Source organism: Colletes gigas, unplaced genomic scaffold, assembly GCF_013123115.1.
Source record: "Colletes gigas isolate AHSC1104 unplaced genomic scaffold, ASM1312311v1 Colletes_gigas_Sc00068, whole genome shotgun sequence".
Taxonomy (NCBI): Eukaryota; Metazoa; Arthropoda; class Insecta; order Hymenoptera; family Colletidae; genus Colletes; species Colletes gigas.
The window spans coordinates 172934-189400 of NW_025106697.1; the positions used below are offsets into that span (position 1 = coordinate 172934).

At 34.8% G+C, this 16467-nt stretch overlaps 1 protein-coding gene across 7 annotated transcripts in view; it reads left to right on the forward strand.

The window, feature by feature from the left end:
* LOC122403670 (unconventional myosin-XVIIIa-like) overlaps positions 1 to 15978 on the forward strand; it is a 103886-nt gene extending 87908 nt beyond the window's left edge. For 6 of the 7 annotated variants that reach the window (XM_043407318.1, XM_043407319.1, XM_043407320.1 and 3 more), the window contains 8 exons: positions 2602 to 2961; positions 5965 to 6119; positions 6456 to 6579; positions 6688 to 7142; positions 9116 to 9428; positions 10857 to 11120; positions 11585 to 11922; positions 14935 to 15978. In XM_043407318.1, the coding sequence (XP_043263253.1) occupies positions 2602 to 2961; positions 5965 to 6119; positions 6456 to 6579; positions 6688 to 7142; positions 9116 to 9428; positions 10857 to 11120; positions 11585 to 11922; positions 14935 to 14941 (2016 nt within the window). In that variant the 3' untranslated portion in view covers positions 14942 to 15978. Of the gene's footprint in view, positions 1 to 2601; positions 2962 to 5964; positions 6120 to 6455; positions 6580 to 6687; positions 7143 to 9115; positions 9429 to 10856; positions 11121 to 11584; positions 11923 to 14934 lie in introns of those variants that run through there. The other variant, XM_043407324.1, reaches the window with a different exon arrangement.
* Positions 15979 to 16467: the final 489 nt, after the last annotated feature.

The window sequence follows — 16467 nt, forward strand, 5'->3', positions numbered from 1 at the left end:
GGATTTTAATGTTTCAAAAGGCAAACAACGCGTATTTTAGTGGAGCATATGTAGAAATTCTAACAATATTGAAAAAGTTGTTCCTTGACACCGCAAAATGAGAAAAACCCCCTAAAACTGGGTCCAATTTTCAAACGGCCATAACTCCTACAATAGCAAAGGTATCTCATTGAAATTTTTTTCTGAAACAGAACCTATGGATACCTACAAAAAAGTATTAAACAACTTTTCCGTACAGCTTCAAACAAATTTATTAAAAAAGAAAAACGAATTTTTAGGAAAAATCGACTCAAGGGGTGGGTCATAGCTGAAATTTTTTGGCAAAATGTACTTTTTTTTGCAAAAAACAAGTTTTCTCGATGGAGAAAAAAGTTTAATGGGAGATTCTAGGGGCCAAAATAAGACGAAAATCAAGAAGACTAATTTGTTTATGGAGGCTTCGTTAAAAAGTTATTAACATTTAAAGTTCCGCCCCTATTGAATTTTTTATTACAAAATGGATAGAATTTTGGGGGTAGGTTTATTCGCCAAAAATTATTGCAATTGACACCCGAAAACGAAAATAATTTTTTTACAATAATTTGAAATTTTTTAATTTTGACAAGAAATTTGTCTATTTACTGAATTTTTTTCTCGAAAGTGGGTAGGATTTCGAGGGTAGGTTTAATGACCAAAAATGATTATAATAGACTCCCGTAACCGAAAATAATTTTTTTACAATCATTTGAAATTTTTTAATTTTGACGAAAAATTTGTCTATTTACGGAATTTTTTTCTCGAAAGTGAATAGGATTTCGAGGGTACGTCTATTCACCAAAAATTATCGTAATTGGCACCCGCAACCGAAAATAATTTTTTTACAATGATTTGAAATTTTTTAATTTCGACGAAAAATTTGTCTATTTACTGATTTTATTTCCCGAAAGTGGGTAGGATTTCGAGGGTATGTTTAATGACCAAAAATGATTATAATAGACTCCCGTAACCGAAAATAATTTTTCCAGAACAATTTCAAATTTTTTTTTTTTGCCAAAAAATTTCAGCTATGACCCACCCCTTGAGTCGATTTTTCTTAAAAATTCGTTTTTCTTTTTTAATAAATTTGTTTGAAGCTGTACGGAAAAGTTTCTTAATACTTTTTTGTAGGTATTCATGGGGTCTGCTTCTGAAAAAAATTTCAATGCGATACCTTTGCTATTGTAGGAGTTATGGCCGTTTGAAAATTGGACCCAGTTTTAGGGGGTTTTTCTCATTTTGCAGTGTCAAGGAACAACTTTTTCAATATTGTTAGAATTTCTACATATTCTCCACTAAAATACGCGTTGTTTGCCTTTTGAAACATTAAAATCCTCCAATCCGTTCAGGAGTTATGATATTTTAAAAATTCGCATGAAATTTCAGAAAAGAATTTTTCTCTTGAAAGTGCGTAGGACTTTGGGATATGTCTATTCACAAAAAATGCTTATAATCGACCCCTGTAACTAAATATAATTTTTTTAGTATGATTTCAAATCTTTTAATTTCGTCTAAAAATTTCCTATCCATTACAATATTTCTCTCAATAATATTGCCATCGTTTGTTTTGTCTGTTGCAACTTATTTCATTATTTTTCCTTGGTTTACCCATTTTCAGGGTCAAACATTTTTCAAATTATGAAAATTAAAATCTTGAACGAATATTTATTAACTGAAAAATTAAAAAAGCCAACATTTTTTGCTTTGAATGAATATCAGAATATCAAGTCTCAAATTATGTATTTTTTTAATGTCAAGTTCCAGTGAATAGTTTACTATAGATCTAAACTGTTGAATATTTTAATTCCCTAATTTTTAAATATCCTCTTTGGATAGAGTTTTATAGAAAAATAGTTTCTTATTTTCTTCTGCGGAATAAAAATATGTAAAGAAAAATATAGGTTTAAGAAAATAAATACCTTCGAATAACCATCAAATTAAGTATTTCCTTTACACGTAAATATTTTTTTTATCACTCCAAAATAGAAGTTGAAAAATTCACTTTTACATGATTTGAATCAGCTTAGAAATGACTAGAAAAAATTATTTTGGCAAAATTTTATCTGAACAATTGCTAGAATTGTTTTTTAGTTAAATGGTCCCTAATAATACGTCCAAACTTCTTCATAAAACATTTTGTTCAACAAGGATCTAGTTATCGTCTGAACTAAACAAAATTAAACAACTTAGTATTTCAAAACTAACAACGCTTTAAAGTTGGAATATAGATTTTCATTTTTTCTTTGTTTATCAAGTGTAAAAAAATAAAACAACATATTGCGTCTCAATATTTCCAGTTTCAGCAATAAAGACACGTCTCCTGAAGATTCAGTTTAAATTTCCAACCATTCAGACCCTGTTTTCAAGATTATTTTGCATTACAAGAATTTGTGATGAATAAATCAGTAAAAAATGGTAAAAAATGTTTTATGGTTTTTTGAATTTACAGAGGACACCTTTGAATACATAATTGGGAAACGTCTATGCAAAGACAACAATCGTAAAAGTTCGCTTAAATCATAATTGTCGGCCATCGTAGTCAGTCGCTTATCTCTAAACTAATTTTCACTTCATTTTTCGTTCCAGTTGAGTGAAATATCTGCCGACTTTGCGGAAGAGCACTCTACCTCAACGTTGGCAGCGGAGAGAATAAATGCAGAAACATCTGAACGTCTGCGTCTCGAGAGAGAGCTTCAAGATGTGACCGAGACCAATAAAAATCTTCAGCAAGCAACGGAACGTCTGGAAATGGAACTTTTGTACGCGAGGGCCGCCGATTTGAATGGAATTTCATCCGACGCCGAGGACAATGAGGATGGCGGGGTTTACAAGCAGAGGTACGAGCATGCCGTCAGAGAACTTGAATTCACCAAAAGAAAAATGGCACAGCAACACGAAGACGATCTTGAACAGCTGGTGGGACTTAAGAAACAATTGGAGAAAAAGGTTCGTATGTTAAAAGTGAAAAACTTTATTTGTTCATGAAATATTACTTAAATAGAATATTTAAATTTTATTGAACTATTCTCGTTTTTATATTAACTTTTAATTAAACTTACGGTCATCAGTGACATCTAGTTCTAGCGTTCTCTTTTAGGGGTGGGTTAGATCTCTTTGTACAGGTTAGTTTCTTTTAGATACTTCAGGGTAGCATCGGTGCATTCTGGAACCGTTAAAGCTGTTGACTTTTCTTGGATATTCAATATGGTATCATGTTTGTTCTCATTGCTGGTGACTCCTATTGCATTAATTACACTTGTAGAGTCGGTATAGATGACAGCGTGTTGGAGATTCTGACTTTGTATGTAGCGTAATGCTTTGAGGAATGCTTCAGCTGAGAAAATGGATGAAGCATCAGGGAGACGAAGTTTTTTGATCATGTTGTCGCATATAATGGCAATTCCTACACCCTGGTTGGTCTTGGATGCATCGGTGCATAGCTTTACATAGTTCAGGATCTCTTTCGTGGTTGGATCTCTTTGTACAGGTTAGTTTCTTTTAGATACTTCAGGGTAGCATCGGTGCATTCTGGAACCGTCAAAGCTGTTGGCTTTTCTTGGATATTCAATATGGTATCATGTTTGTTCTCATTGCCGGTGTCTCCTATTGCATTAATTACACTTGTAGAGTCGGTATAGATGACAGCGTGTTGGAGATTCTGACTTTGTATGTAGCGTAATACTTTGAGGAATGCTTCAGCTGAGAAAATGGATGAAGCATTAGGGAGACGAAGTTTTTTGATCATGTTGTCGCATATAATGGCAATTCCTACACCCTGGTTGGTCTTGGATGCATCGGTGCATAGCTTTACATAGTTCAGGATCTCTTTCGTGGTTGGATCTCTTTGTACAGGTTAGTTTCTTTTAGATACTTCAGGGTAGCATCGGTGCATTCTGGAACCGTCAAAGCTGTTGGCTTTTCTTGGATATTCAATATGGTATCATGTTTGTTCTCATTGCCGGTGTCTCCTATTGCATTAATTACACTTGTAGAGTCGGTATAGATGACAGCGTGTTGGAGATTCTGACTTTGTATGTAGCGTAATACTTTGAGGAATGCTTCAGCTGAGAAAATGGATGAAGCATTAGGGAGACGAAGTTTTTTGATCATGTTGTCGCATATAATGGCAATTCCTGCACTCTGGTTGGTCTTGGATGCATCGGTGCATAGCTTTACATAGTTCAGGATCTCTTTCGTGGTTGGATCTCTTTGTACAGGTTAGTTTCTTTTAGATACTTCAGGGTAGCATCGGTGCATTCTGGAACCGTCAAAGCTGTTGGCTTTTCTTGGATATTCAATATGGTATCATGTTTGTTCTCATTGCCGGTGTCTCCTATTGCATTAATTACACTTGTAGAGTCGGTATAGATGACAGCGTGTTGGAGATTCTGACTTTGTATGTAGCGTAATACTTTGAGGAATGCTTCAGCTGAGAAAATGGATGAAGCATCAGGGAGACGAAGTTTTTTGATCATGTTGTCGCATATAATGGCAATTCCTACACCCTGGTTGGTCTTGGATGCATCGGTGCATAGCTTTACATAGTTCAGGATCTCTTTCGTGGTTAGATCTCTTTGTACAGGTTAGTTTCTTTTAGATACTTCAGAGTAGCATCGGTACATTCTGGAACCGTCAAAGCTGTTGACTTTTCTTGGATATTCAATATGGTATCATGTTTGTTCTCATTGCCGGTGACTCCTATTGCATTAATTACACTTGTAGAGTCGGTATAGATGACAGCGTGTTGGAGATTCTGACTTTGTATGTAGCGTAATGCTTTGAGGAATGCTTCAGCTGAGAAAATGGATGAAGCATCAGGGAGACGAAGTTTTTTGATCATGTTGTCGCATATAATGGCAATTCCTACATCCTGGTTGGTCTTGGATGCATCGGTGCATAGCTTTACATAGTTCAGGATCTCTTTCGTGGTTGGATCTCTTTGTACAGGTTAGTTTCTTTTAGATACTTCAGGGTAGCATCGGTGCATTCTGGAACCGTCAAAGCTGTTGGCTTTTCTTGGATATTCAATATGGTATCATGTTTGTTCTCATTGCCGGTGTCTCCTATTGCATTAATTACACTTGTAGAGTCGGTATAGATGACAGCGTGTTGGAGATTCTGACTTTGTATGTAACGTAATGCTTTGAGGAATGCTTCAGCTGAGAAAATGGATGAAGCATGAGGGAGACGAAGTTTTTTGATCATGTTGTCGCATATAATGGCAATTCCTACACCCTGGTTGGTCTTGGATGCATCGGTGCATAGCTTTACATAGTTCAGGATCTCTTTCGTGGTTGGATCTCTTTGTACAGGTTAGTTTCTTTTAGATACTTCAGGGTAGCATCGGTGCATTCTGGAACCGTCAAAGCTGTTGGCTTTTCTTGGATATTCAATATGGTATCATGTTTGTTCTCATTGCCGGTGTCCTCCTATTGCATTAATTACACTTATAGTAATATTCTTATATAATATTCTTATATCTATATAATATTCTTTACACATTAGTTATTCTTTCACGATGCAGTCATTTTGACTGCTTTTGGGCAATATAGGTATATACTAAGTTTCAGTCTTTCTAGTGTTAAACTAACTAAAACTAGGGACTTAACTAGATGGCGCTTGCTACGCCTGTGACGTTAGCCGCCACATGCTCCAACGTAAAGCGCCATCTTGCAATCATAAACGTACCACACATTTCATATTATTATGATTAAACTACGCTGGAAAAGATGGTGGAGAAGAAAAATGAAATATTCCAGTCCATCAAAACTTTTACAACTCAAAATGTTAATGGGAGCAAGTTTTGTGATGTATCTCATTTCTTTTTGCAAAGTTATTGTAAAAAAAATAAATAAGTGTACGAATACTTGGTTTCCCCCCACTAAATCATACAGGGATGAGTTGTGCAAAAGTTTTAGAATGCTTAATTTGACATTTTGAATGCTTTAGTTAGCTGATGCCTACGAAGAGGTCGAAGAACAACGTCAAGTTGTGGGACAATGGAAGCGTCGTGTGCAAAAGCTAAACGGTGAAATGCACGACTTGAGATTAATGCTAGAAGAACAAACAGCCAGGAATAATCTTTTGGAGAAAAAGCAACGCAAGTACGAGTCTTGGAAAATTTTTATAACGTTTCTTATGTTTCATGTTTTAACAACGTTGACTAAATTCATGAAATTTGCTATAAGATCAACATTCCGTTGTCAAACAATTGTAAACTTAATCCAAACGATAGTACTTATTTTTGTAATCTAATTAGAATTTCTATGTTCTATTCAGACTTAGTTTCTTTAATATTTTACAAAAGATTCTGTATCGTTTAGTATCTTTAAATGTTTTTGTCATTATTACAACAAATTTTTTAATCGTCTTACATTTGTATCATCATTGTAATACTTTTAGTCTTTAATTGGTTAAATAACGTATATTTATTTTATTAGATTCGATTCAGAAACTCAAAATTTAATGAACGATCTTCGACAAGAGAAAGCACAACGCGAAAGAGTCTCCAGGGAGAAAGAAATTGCAATCGCTGAGAAGTTTACTGTGGAGCAAAATCTGAGCGTAAGTATATATCTGGTTCTACGCATTCTTGTACATTTTTTAATGTTGCTTCTTAATTACGAATTTTGTGATTTTTGTATACGAGTTTTGTCCATTTTTATGGCACAGGACGCGAGACTAGAGATTGAATTGAAAGAGGAAAGGCTGCGAACGTTGAGCCAAGAACTCGAAGAGCTGACGTTCGGTGGTAAAACCGAGGAGGAAGTGGCGCAATTGAAGAAAGCCAAGCACGAATTGGAGAAAAGAACGAAAGATCAAGAGGAGGAACTGGACGATCTTGCTGGCCAAGTTCAACTGTTGGAGCAAGCGAAGCTGAGGCTTGAAATGAGCATCGAACAACAACGCAAGGAAATGCGTAAAGAAATGCAGCAGCGGGACGAAGAATTGGAGGATGTACGAGGCACTGCGCTTAAAAAGGTCAAAGCTTTGGAGTCACAGTTAGAAAACGAACACGAAGAAAGGACAATTCTACTTCGTGAGAAACACGAACTAGAACGTCGCTTGGTGACCATCGAGGAACAAGATCGAGCAGAGCGCGCTATAGAGGTCGAAACCATGCACAGGTATTTTTCTAAAAGTAATTCTTTATATTTATATAAGACAACGGACAAATTTAAGGACTTCCAGGAGAATAACCAACACGTGTTGCTCTATGGAAAGAGGTTATAATTTATACATAACATATATACAGTTTTTACAGATACAATGGTTAACTAGTTACCTATGGAAAGAGAAACGACAATTTAAGTCTATTCTCTTAGTTAATGTTATTTATCGATCACTTAGATCATTGCACATGTGCCTCTTACACAATCTCCCTCTATATCCTGTCTTCCTCTCGTTTGGGTCTCGATATCCTGGTTAGAGGGCGCGCCGAGCTACTAAAGCGCGGCTAACCTCAATTAAAGAAAGTATTCTTTCTTTACATTCATATGTAGAATGTACGAAACGATGAACAATATTAAATCCAGACGTGGGCAATTTGCAAAATTTTTTAAATATACAGGATGTTCGTCCATCCTTGGGAAAAATTTTAATGAAACATTCTGGAGGCCAAAGTAAAATGAAAATAAAAAGTTATTAAAAAATTTCAAATCATTCTGAAAAATGTATTTTTTAAGGCCAGAGGCCGCGAAATTTCCTGTGTACTTTTGAAACATCATAACTCCTGATCAGAGTGGACGATTTTAATGTTTCAAAATGCAAATGACGCGTATTTTGATGGAGAATATGTAGAGATTCTAAAAACATTCGAAAAGTTGTTTTTTCATTCCGCAAAATGAGAAAACCCCCATAAAAACGATTGAATTTTCAAATGTTCATAACTCCTACATTAGGAGAAATTTTTTCTGAAGTACAGCTTCCGTACAGCTACAAACAAATTTATTAAAAATGAAAAACGAGAATTTTTAAGAAAAATCGACAGGGGGGTGCCTAAATTTTTCGGCGAAAAAATAAAATTCAAATCGTTCTGGAAAAATTATTTTTGATTGCGAGGATCAATTACAATAATTTTTGGTGAATAGACATATCCCCGAAATTCTAACCATTTTCGAGAAAAAAATTCAGGAAAATGGACAAATTTTTCGACAAAATTAAAAAATTTCAAATCGTTCTGGAAAAATTATTTTTGATTGCGAGGGTCAATAAGAATCATTTTTGGTGAATAGACATATCCCCGAAATTCTAACCATTTTCGAGAAAAAAATTGATTAAGTGGACAAATTTTTCGACAAAATTCAAAAATTTCAAATCGTTCTGGAAAAATTATTTTTGATTGCGAGGGTCAATTAGAGTCACTTTTGGTGAATAGACCTATCGCCGAAATCCTATGCATTTTCGAGAAAAAAATTCAGGAAAATGGACAAATTTTTCGAGAAAATTGAAAAATTTCAGATCGTTTAAAAAAAAATTATTTTCAGTTGTAGGGGTCAATTATAATCATTTTTGGTCAATACACATACCCCCCAAATCCTATGCACTTTCGAAGAAAAAATTCTTTACTTTAATTCTTTAATTCTTTAGATTTTAATGATTCAAAATGATTCAAAAATTTCAGTACCTTCTCGAATTTTTTTCTCGAAAGTGGGTAGGATTTCTGGGGTATATGTATTCGCCAACAATGATTGCAATTGAGCCCCGCAACCAAAAATAATTTTTTCAGAATGATTTGAAATTTTTTAATAACTTTTTAATGAAGCCTCCATCAACAAATTAATATTCTTGATTTTCGTCCTATTTTGGCCTCTAGAATCTCATTACAATTTTTGACCGAACACCCTGTATAATAATTCAGTACTTATTTGGAAAAAAAGTGTTCTCTTATATATGTTATTCCCCCAAATAAGCAGTATTTCAATTTGCTATTAATTAACCAAACGAAGAATCTATAATCAATTGAAATACCAATTAATGTTATTTGAGATGATTATTTTTAAATTGTTATTTAAAATAAAACATCCGCTATATTATTAAGGCTATAGTAAGTATTTTATTCCATGTAATTTGCGATGATGGAATCGGTTTGTTGCATTAGATTGAAGAGAGATCTGAAGAGGACGAAGGCGCTGCTCAGAGACGCTCAAACGATGCTCGAAAGATCCAAGGGCGAATCAACGGGCAAGGCAGCGTTGCGACAACTTAAAAATCAGTTAGAGGATGCCGAATGCGCCAGAGCAGTCGCCATGAAGGCGAAGCAAGCGCTGGAACAAGAATTAAATGAAATACAAGCGTCGCTCGACGAAGCGCTGCGGCAGCGTTCCGAAGCAGAAGATCGCGCCAATCTAGCCAACCGCGAACGAACCGAGTTACTCTCGCAATTGGAAGAAAACGAAGAGGAGCTCGCTGAAGTAAGCTTTACATCTAATTACATAAACATTCGATTCAGAGCGTTATGTTACGTTAGCCAAAAAATAAATAGTTCTTTGCAGTTCTCTGAAGTTTTTAGACGAAATTTAAATATTTAAAATCATAGTAAAAAAATTATATTTAATTACAGGGGTCAATTACAATTATTTTTGGTCATTACATATACCCTCGAAATCCTACGCACTTTCTACAAAAAAATTCGAGGTGTGAAATTTTTTGACGAAAAAAAAGAATTTCAAATCGTTTTGGAAAAATTATTTTCGATTGCGGGGGTCAATTACAATCGTTTTTGGTCAATAGGCATACCCTCGAAATCCTGCGCATTTTCGAGAAAAAAATTCGAGAAGGTGGTCAAATCGCCGTTCGACAGCCACAACTTGAAACGTTAATAACTTTTTAACGAAGTCTCATTCGAGAAATTGTTATTCTTGATTTTCGTCTTATTTTGGCCTCTAGAATCTTCCATTAAAATTTTAGTCGCATATATCGCATATAGAATTTCCCATCGCCGCGTCGGCGCAGAACACGTCCGTTTGCAGCGCCCCCTGGCGATGTTTACTGGTACCCAACAAAGAGAAATGTTCAACAATTCAACTTTCACTGTAGTGATGTACCCGTTTCACCATAAGTGTAAATACAATTCAAAAATGCATCTTTTTCTGTTTCGTACTATAATTTGATAATCTTTAAGAAGTTGTAACACTAATTTTTTAATTTGTTAACGTTGTAACGAAATTTTTCGAAACTTTAGCTCGCTGCAAACGAAGGTCTGTACATATTACCATATTTTATCACAATTTCTGTACCAATTTCATCCATTGTTATCGATCCGTTACCTTCGATAAAGTAATTGTTTGGATATTTTCTGGCACGATGCTGGTTTTCTAGCAACACTTGTGTCTTTGATAACGTTTTATTTCCGAACTATTTCCAGTTATCCTCGGAAAATGGTTATTTTAACGTTTGCATTAGTTACAAATTTGATTAACAGTCCATTGTGTAACGATATTAGGTACTGGTTGATCATTTATCGTGCTAGCTACTAAAACAAATACTTCATGTGGTCCGATAGTGATATAAAGTGTAATTTATTCAGGTCTAATAAACCATACTGTGAAATTACAAGGTAACGAAGAAGAGATGTTTTATAAAACTGTTTCGATAGTAATACACAAGCACGGGAATTCCCTGACTGGCTTTACTTGGGGGTTCCCCTATGGTCGACCAGTATTCCAACGTAAAGCGCCATCTTCATAATGACATGCATCGCAAGGAGGGAGTCTAGACATATCAAATGATATTTTCGCACCGTCAAGATTCCAAACACCTACTCGTTTAGCAATAGGAGAAAAGAAAGTTCGTTTTATGTTCGACTGGCCCTTCTAACTCGTGTTAACCTATGTTAAAAGGTCTTGAAGAAGTATCGAGCAGCGGTTCAACAAGTATCGACGGAACAAGGACAGTTGCAAGAGGCACAGATACAAATTACCGCTCTGGAGACTGAGAAAACCTCGTTGAAAGATCAACTTTCAGAACTGACGCAACGACTGGAGTCCGTTGAGCAACTAGGAGACCCTACGGCAAATAGTCTGGTCGCAAGACGACTGGAGTTCCGTGCCAAAGAACTTGAAAGTAAACTGGAATTGGAACAGACGACAAGAGCACGCTTGGAGGTAGGTTACTGATTATTTCTTTGTAATAGACTGCGGATGTTTATGCGTTTATGGGAAATTTTAATCCTCAAAAAACTACGGAATTTAATATGCAAAAATACAAGAAATACTTAAAGTAAGATACGAATTATTATATTTAGGAGACAGACCTCTGCGTAGCTTTCGTTTCATTAATTCTATTAATAAAAATGTGAATTTGCATAAAGATCCGCAGTCTAGTAATAATATATGGCGAAATTTACTAACGCATCATTCATATATCCAATCAAAAATGGTTAACATTATCCAAATATTGCTTCGATGTTTACATCAAATTGATATCAATCGTTGCAATTTCATTGTTGTTGTGGATTAGTTTTTGCTGATATTATTACTCTTACTTTATGTTTAATGCAATAATCTGTGTTAAAAACGACTTGCTAACGAATTAGGTGTTTAATTTTATAAATTTTCTGTTATCGTAGACTCAGATAGCAAGATTGAAAGAAAACGTTGAGAAACTGCAAATCGAATCGGCACTACTGAGAACGAAAGAACAGACTGCTCAGGATACTGCGAGACGATTGCAGAGATCGTTACGCGAAGCAAGAGAAGAAGCTAATTCCGCGTTGGCGCGCGAACAAGAATCCACGCGCGCTCGCCGCGAATTGGAGAAATCTCTCGAGGCTGCGGAAGCGGAGACTAAAATCGCCAGAGACGATCTTAGATTAGCGCTTCAGAGAATCGACGATTTGCAAAGCGCTATTCAGGGTGAACTTGACTTGGATTGTAGCGAAGAAGCAACGTCCGAAAACAGCGATAGGTAATATTACAATTCAGATTTTAACTTTAAATTCCCTAGCCCTTGTTTCGCCGAAAACATGGTACTCATCTGTGTCTTCGATTAGGTGCAAAGTGAAACTCGAAAATGCAAGGATGGTCCACACAACTTGTGCACCTCTATAATTTCTAAAATATGCGTTTTACGAAAAAATTTTATATATGAAAATTGCATGGTTTAAAGAGATACATTATGTAGTGGATTTAATTTTTTTATAGGTGAAGGCGTTTCGGAGATTTAAAGGTCAACTTTGTTTTTTTTTTAATAGAATACTGTTTTTTTGTACCAAAATATGGAAGAGTATCGAATTCTGTGTAAAAAAGTATTGATCCTTATTAGCCCTAAACCTAATAGCTAACGAGTAATTTCATTTCTTGACAATTTTTTTCGCATAATAAGGAATAATGTTGATGAAGTACATGGCAAGAGTAGAACAGGGTAAGAAATAGTTGCACGAGATGATCTTTTTTTTATACTAAACTGTATTTCAATACATCTATCTCACGTGTCGCAAGACGTAATAAGTTATTACTAATAACTATAGCGTCTACGGCTATACACGAAATAGTGTTCTGGACGAGGTGGATGAATATTTGTATATATTACTTTATTTTTAACGTTAACACAACTCCGCGCGCGTTGAAGAAGCTTCTTCTTTTTTGTATCTAGAGCGATCGCTCGATTTTGGGGAAAAACCCTCATTAATTCGTTGTCCGTCCACTAGGGGCGTCACGGTGATGGCCGAGATGCGCCAAAGTTCCGACTGGCGGCCACATAACCAAAGGTGGCGCCCTCATGTGGCTACAATCGACCTCAATAACTTTATTTCTTGATTATTTCAACTGTTCTGTAGAAATCTGTGATAAGGCTGAGTCTCCAATTTAATAGTGTTGTTACTTTGGTTTATAATAAGACTATATCTCTGTCAGATATTAATTATACATATATTTTATTTCTTACTTCTTGTCTTATCTTAACACACTTTTCTCTGTTCTCTCTATAATTTTGCTTCTTCATAGGTGGCACCACTCATCCACTCTACTCACACACACACACAGACATAGATATAGAGGGAAGAGAAGCATTATATCTTTAACAAATAGTAAAATAATAAAGTGAAATTACTCGTTAATTATTGGAGATGGGGCTAATAAAGGTCAATACTTTTTTACTCAGAATTCGATATTCTTCCATATTCTGATATAAAAAATACAGTATTCTATTTGTAAAAACAAAGTTGACCTTCAAATCTCCGAAATAATTTCACCTATAAAAAAAATAAATGTACTATGTAATTTACACCTTTAAACCATGTAACTTTTGTACACAAAATTTTTTCGTGCAACACAGATTTTGGAAATTATGGAGCTGCACAAGTTGCGTGGACCACCCTGTATGTTATTCTAGTTAAACACATAGGCTATCACGATTGATCTTTTCAAAATCATAGTTAACAATTTCTATAAAGATGCACAGCGGTCGAAATAACAAAAATGCTGGTTAAAATATAGAGACATCCTTCGATTAGTATACAAATTAGAATATAGAGATTTTTGAAATTATTAATTTCGAATCTGAAGTAAAAATTGCAAAAAACAAAATGACGAATCGAAAATATTGGTTGCATGCACAAATTAAAGAATATAAATAGATTTCTATACAAAAAATACTATTTAATTTATATTTTTATTTTGAATCCAATGAATTGTTTGTATTATCTAAGAGTTTATTTTTTTTATTGTTGCCTCGCACTCATCTCAGTTTAGGTACACTTCAACTCAGCGAACCTGAGATTTTCTTTTTACTTCCCTGAAAAAGTAATTACATGAAGTGTGTATTGCCATCAAATGTAATGTTTAATAATCATAATTAATAGAGGTGTGCCAGACCTCGAAGTATCTCCTTATTCGAGAATGTCAAGAATCTTGAATATATCTTGAAAATTTAAAGAACTTAAATATATGATAAAACAAATATAGATATAAATTTGAAATTAGAAGTAAAATATTATTCACATATAAAAATATTAATATTTTCACAATTTTTCTGTTCGGGGAATTATTAGGAACGATGTTAAATTTTCTGTCACAACTCTGCCAGCTGTAAAGGAAAAAAGCCTTTCACTGCTTTATTATTATTAAATTTGTTGGGATTGCGTTTGGTTAATTCTAAACAACTCATTATTATTTCAACATATTTATTTCTATTTTAACAATGAGCGTACATAGCTATTTCTACACGTGTCTTTGCACAACGCCATTACACGATGGGCATGCGCACTAGAATTATCCCTCGCGGGATTCCTTTCTGCGCATGCGTTAGCTCCAGTGCGCATGACCAAAACTCCCACGAATATCCATCACTGCGCTCTACTCCGGTATTCCCCCTCACACCAGCGTTCCAGCGCTACCAACTCCAATCAGTAAAAATAACTACACGAAATTATTATTACCACTCGTGTAATTTACTTTGTCCATTATTTTCGATCCTTGTTTCACATTTTATGTTCTCCAAGTAAAGTAAAAATACTGATAACTTCAATTTTGTTACTAACTGCAATATTCGAAATCTGCATATAGTGAAACTAACCTTCTAATTTCATAGAATCGACGTTGTCGAGAATAATAAACTTTTGTGGTTCTGTCTCGATTCCGAATAAAATTCTTGTCTCGTTTTGGCTCGAAATTTTCGAGGCCTCGCACACTTCTAGTTATTAGCTATTTTGCAAAGGAGAAAGACATTACAAGAGTGCACATTTGAATGTTCATTTGTGTTCGTTTAAAGGTTAAGTTAATTTCAAGTTACTTTGCATGTTTTAAACATATGTACACCTTTATAAAATCACAAACATTTTTATATCTCATTACCAATAATAGCATTTAATGTAGGAGGAGTTGTCGTAAGTGTATATCCACTACTGAATCCTTTTTATGATAGTTATTTCGCTTAATGTTGCATCGTATTCATACGTGTCTCGGTTTTCCTTATTTCCAGCGATTGATCTGAACCGATGTCGGATTTCCAGACCGACAAAAGCAAAAATGAAGAACTATCGAATGTATGCATAGCCGAAGAACTACTTGATAAGCCATTATTCATCGATGCGACGAGCAATGATTAACACGCTATCATTGTTCCAAATAAGCTGAAATGGACGTCGTTGACGCGTTCAGGGTAGGCATAAGCTTTTTAAGTTAAAGCTATCTTGATCATGGATCAGGGATTCCTGAGCAAGAACCGTCCTGACTCACGGTTGTAAGTCAAAGGGCAGTGAACATATTAGTCGAAGAAAGAAAGCGATGCGAGGGAAATCAAGCATGGGAAAATAATATAGATGAACATGTTAATTCAAGATAGATACGTTTAGTTTCTCATTGATAACGTTACCATCACTGTCGATCAATATCGAAGTATTATTTTTACAACAGCGAATCAAAATTAAAAAAGAATGGAAATCAAAGTATACACTTTATACATGTATCTTTTACAGACACGTCTATGGTCGGTAGTATAAAATTCATAAATACAAACAGGAGCAACGAGCAGTTATCAACACTTTATACGAAACTTAACATGATTTCACTTGTAGCTCTTTTGCTTATCGTAACGATAAGAAAGTTTGTAGGTGCTAATTATTATTTGCAAAGACAATGTCGATGTCGTAGCTTTTGGTATTTTGCTTATCGATACGCGCTTTGGTGCTGCTTCATCCGACAATGGTTCACGTCGACACGATGTCGTTGTCCCCAGTCTTCCAAAGGAAATCGAACTTTCTGGATGCTGTAGCGTTGAACCGTACACATTTACACGTTCGATAACCACATCTCGTCGCCTTTCTAATTACGTTGTAATAATATTATGGAAACTTCTATGCGCAACGTAAAGGGAAATCGAACTGCAAGCCTTACTTCTCCATAAATAAGCGAAAAAAAAACATATTGTACGATTCTTAACATTTTGCTAGCTAACCGACCATGTTGGTTAGTCTTTACAATTTCTATTATATAGTACGACCAACGACTCAATTCGTCAGTTTCTTATAAGGACACTCGTGTAACTTATTGCTTTGTAAAATGCAGATATCTTATTTAATTAATTCGGTTGTCGATTTTTTTCCCCTAGTCCTTACGGAGAGCGAAGATACAGAATTAATACGGTTAGCTATATATACAAATAATTAGTATAAGATTAAGAAATTAAGAATAATAAATAATTATAATTCTAATAATTTGTGTTGCGTCACCTTTAATATGGAAATTTCGAAGTACGTGTAAATGATTTTCTCGAAACAGGTACAGTGAAAGTTGGATATATAACTGAACTGATGTTCATCCCAATTACTGAAGAAAACCATAAAACTTGACAATCGAAAGCCTTTTTCTCTTTTACTGACTTTCCTTTTCTAGAATTAATAGTTGATTCGGGCTGTTTCTATAATTAGAATTGATCCATTTGCTCCATAAATGCCTGGCTTGGAGTCTCAATTTTTTGGCATATATTCAACTTTTACTCTAATCAAAGCGATAA